We start from the raw sequence: 3,375 nt of genomic DNA, 5'->3' as shown, positions 1-3,375 counted from the left end.
ATTAACCATTCCAAGTCCAGCTTCTACTAGACCAACTCCAAGCGCATTTATCAATTAACCAATCCTCGTTAATAATACAAAAACAAGCCATTAGAACTAAAAAAACATACAATGTTCATTGTTTTTGTTATACGAATTAAGCTTAGACACACATTTCAACATCAACGCCATTTGTCACTTCCAACAGGGCCTTATAGATAGGGACAAATGGTGTATGCAAGACATCCCAAGCCCAAATAATACACCAAAAATGCTAGTAGTTGGTTTATCGTAAACCTTACATTGAAATTAAAAAAAAAAAAAAAAGAAAAGAAAAGAAAAAAAAAGCCTTAAAATAATAGGATGTAACATGTAAAACCCATGAAAATGCAAGGGGCCAAGTCTAAATGCATAATACAAAGAAAAGTGGTCTCGTATTTGCCCTTCACAAGTGACCATACCATATCCTCAATCTCATCTCTTCCTTAAAAGTTAAACCACACATCTCTTTCTATTCAACCAAATAACCATCAATTGCCACTTCATAATATTTCAATCAACAAAACACAAGGCTAAAAATTGCTTTGAAGGGAGAAAAAGCATTAATAGGAAATGGCTCAAGCGATGTTGCTAACATCTAATACCATCATTTCGGGCCAACCGTTACTTCGATCCTTAAGACCCAAACCTTTATCGCATCTCTTACTCCCTCCCAGTGTTCTTCCAAAGTCGTCCCCGACTTCTACTACATTTTCGAGCCCAATTGCTGTCTTTAAACCCAAGACAAAAGCTCCTGTCAAGAAGGTTGGTACATTAGCTTAATGCCATTTGTTTTGTTGCTCATGTTACATATTTGTGTAAAGGTTTGAATTGTCAACATAACAGTTGAGTTTGCAAAGTGAGGTAAGGTTGAAAAATAAGACTTAACAATCACTCAAATCAGATAGTTGAAAATAAATTAATATTATACGTCTTTGATATAAACTCAATTTTAATTAAAAAAAACCGACATAAACACTTAAATTTACTAGTTTAACCGTGACACATAAAACGACTTTTATATAATATATATCTATCTTTTGCCCTCGTGCGCCCATATAATGTATATATGTGTGAACTCTCGGGTGGGCAAAAGTGAAATTGCACTAATTTTGACATTATTTTACTAATCTCGTGAAAATAACGTTAAAAGTGGCGAAAGGTTAATCAGGCTTCATGTGGTGACGTTGATAGCCGAAAGACAAGGGTACACGCACCAATCGGCCGGTGTCCCGGTGGTTGAGTGTTATGTGCCTTAATTATGTCCAAGGCTTGATGCAAAACTACTATCGAGCCGGGGGTCTCACCGGAAGCAGTCTCTCCATTCCTATGGGGTAGAGGTAAGACTGTCTACATCTTACCCTCCTCAAACCCTACCATAGTTTTGCTATTGATAGGATTTACTGAGTATGATTATGATCATGATGACTATCTTTTGCCCTCCGACAAAAACTAAAACAAGTGTTTACGCGTTAAGTTATCAAGTTTCTCAACATAATATTAGTAGTTAATGAGCACGTTTGTACCATGTATATAATTCTTCCCTTGCCGCTTACACAAGAGTGGAGTTATATAATGGCCGGGTTGCACTTTAATTGTTGAAACTTGAAAGTTTTAACACAAACTTCTTAATAAAATTTATAAAAACTTCTTGACAGAATTTAGTAAACTTATATTTATCTATGCCTAAAGTATATAATATTTATATGGTCTCAAATATTTACCCAATATGGTTGATTTGTGTTATGTTACATATCCATCAAGTTGCAATATTGGTCACACAATTATATGAATTACAAATTTCCAACAGGAGTTTTGTTTTTATGTTTCATTGTCACACTACTTCTACAATTTGAATCATTTTAATGGAATGAATATGGCCAGGCCGTGGCACCCCCTCAAAAGCTAAAAGTTGAAGATGGTATTTTTGGCACATCAGGAGGGATCGGATTTACGAAGCAAAACGAGCTCTTTGTTGGCCGTGTAGCTATGGTTGGATTTGCTGTAAGAATTCACTTAATACCTTTTTCTTTAAAGGTCATTGATAGTTTAACAATAACTAGTGTTATACATATTATTAACTTGGTATATATGAGTTATGCAGGCTTCATTGCTGGGAGAAGCAATAACCGGAAAGGGAATTCTATCGCAACTTAATTTGGAAACCGGGATTCCAATTTACGAAGCCGAGCCTCTTCTTCTGTTCTTCATCCTCTTCACACTCCTTGGAGCCATTGGAGCTTTGGGTGATCGCGGTCGGTTTGTTGATGATCAGCCCACCGGACTTGACAAGGCTGTTATTCCTCCTGGCAAGGGTTTCCGATCCACATTGGGTCTTAGCGAAGGAGGTATGGTTGTTCATTTGATTGTGCTACAAAATTAATTAAATAGTTGTAACAAACCATGTTGTATGATATATTTGGGTTTTGTTGTTTGTACGTAGGTCCGTTGTTCGGGTTCACCAAGGCGAACGAGCTCTTTGTTGGAAGGTTGGCTCAATTGGGTATCGCTTTCTCATTGATAGGAGAAATTATCACCGGAAAAGGAGCCCTAGCGCAACTAAACATCGAGACCGGACTCCCGATAAGCGAGATTGAGCCACTTGTGTTGTTTAATGTTGCTTTCTTCTTCGTTGCTGCCTTGAATCCTGGTACTGGAAAATTCGTCACGGATGAAGAAGAAGACTAGATCGTATTAAGTTGGGGTTTGATAGATTTTAAATTTATATGTATTTGTGGACATATAACTGTTTTGACGTGTGGAGTGTGATAAAGTACACCACTTAAAAATGTACATATTCTTTTAGTGAGTTTGAAGGTTAAGTCTAATAGTGTATAATTATAGAATTAGTGTGGTATGAGTTAGTTGCTCTAAAATAAAATAATAAATATTTTTATCGTACAAGACTCTATGTGGTCATTTATCAAGAGTTTACCTTCACTATTAAAACGTACCCCTCCAAGCTACAGAGACCACTGCCACATACGTTCCACGAACTCGGGTAGTAATCACCCTTAAGTTCTCCGTTTTAGAATAAATGTGGCCTATACTTATTTGACGAGAAACAGAAGCACGAAAAGAGAACATAGTGAATTTTCAAAGAAAGTAGTATATTATTGAATGTGCATGTAAGGCATTATATCATGATCCTTTTACAAGGAACTATAAACTTTGACATGTATTTACAAATCGTCAAATTGACAATCAATAATTAATTATCGAAACTAAAGACATAAATAAACATGTAAATCACAGTAATAAATGATTTACGCGTTTTAAAGAAAAACGAATGATATATTCAAGTATCGGTAAAATAGGGGGGGGGGGGGGGGGGGGATTAGAAGCCCTAAATGATGA

General features: G+C 36.1%; 1 protein-coding gene across 1 annotated transcript; it reads left to right on the top strand.

Annotated features, from left to right (window-relative positions):
- The first annotated feature begins 530 nt into the window (after nt 1–530).
- Nucleotides 531–2,736, top strand: LOC143532172 (photosystem II 22 kDa protein, chloroplastic-like). The gene is made up of 4 exons (XM_077027298.1): nt 531–783; nt 1,903–2,022; nt 2,123–2,366; nt 2,462–2,736. The coding sequence occupies exons 1-4, from the start codon at nt 592–594 to the stop codon at nt 2,704–2,706; spliced, it is 801 nt and encodes a 266-aa protein (XP_076883413.1). The 5' UTR covers nt 531–591; the 3' UTR covers nt 2,707–2,736.
- The last annotated feature ends 639 nt before the right edge of the window (nt 2,737–3,375 follow it).

This window comes from Bidens hawaiensis, unplaced genomic scaffold (assembly GCF_021521415.1).
Source record: "Bidens hawaiensis isolate Kalapana, Puna unplaced genomic scaffold, B.hawaiensis_p1.1 tig00009385_1, whole genome shotgun sequence".
In the NCBI taxonomy this organism is placed as follows: Eukaryota; Viridiplantae; Streptophyta; class Magnoliopsida; order Asterales; family Asteraceae; genus Bidens; species Bidens hawaiensis.
This window is presented reverse-complemented; position numbering and strand designations above follow the sequence as displayed.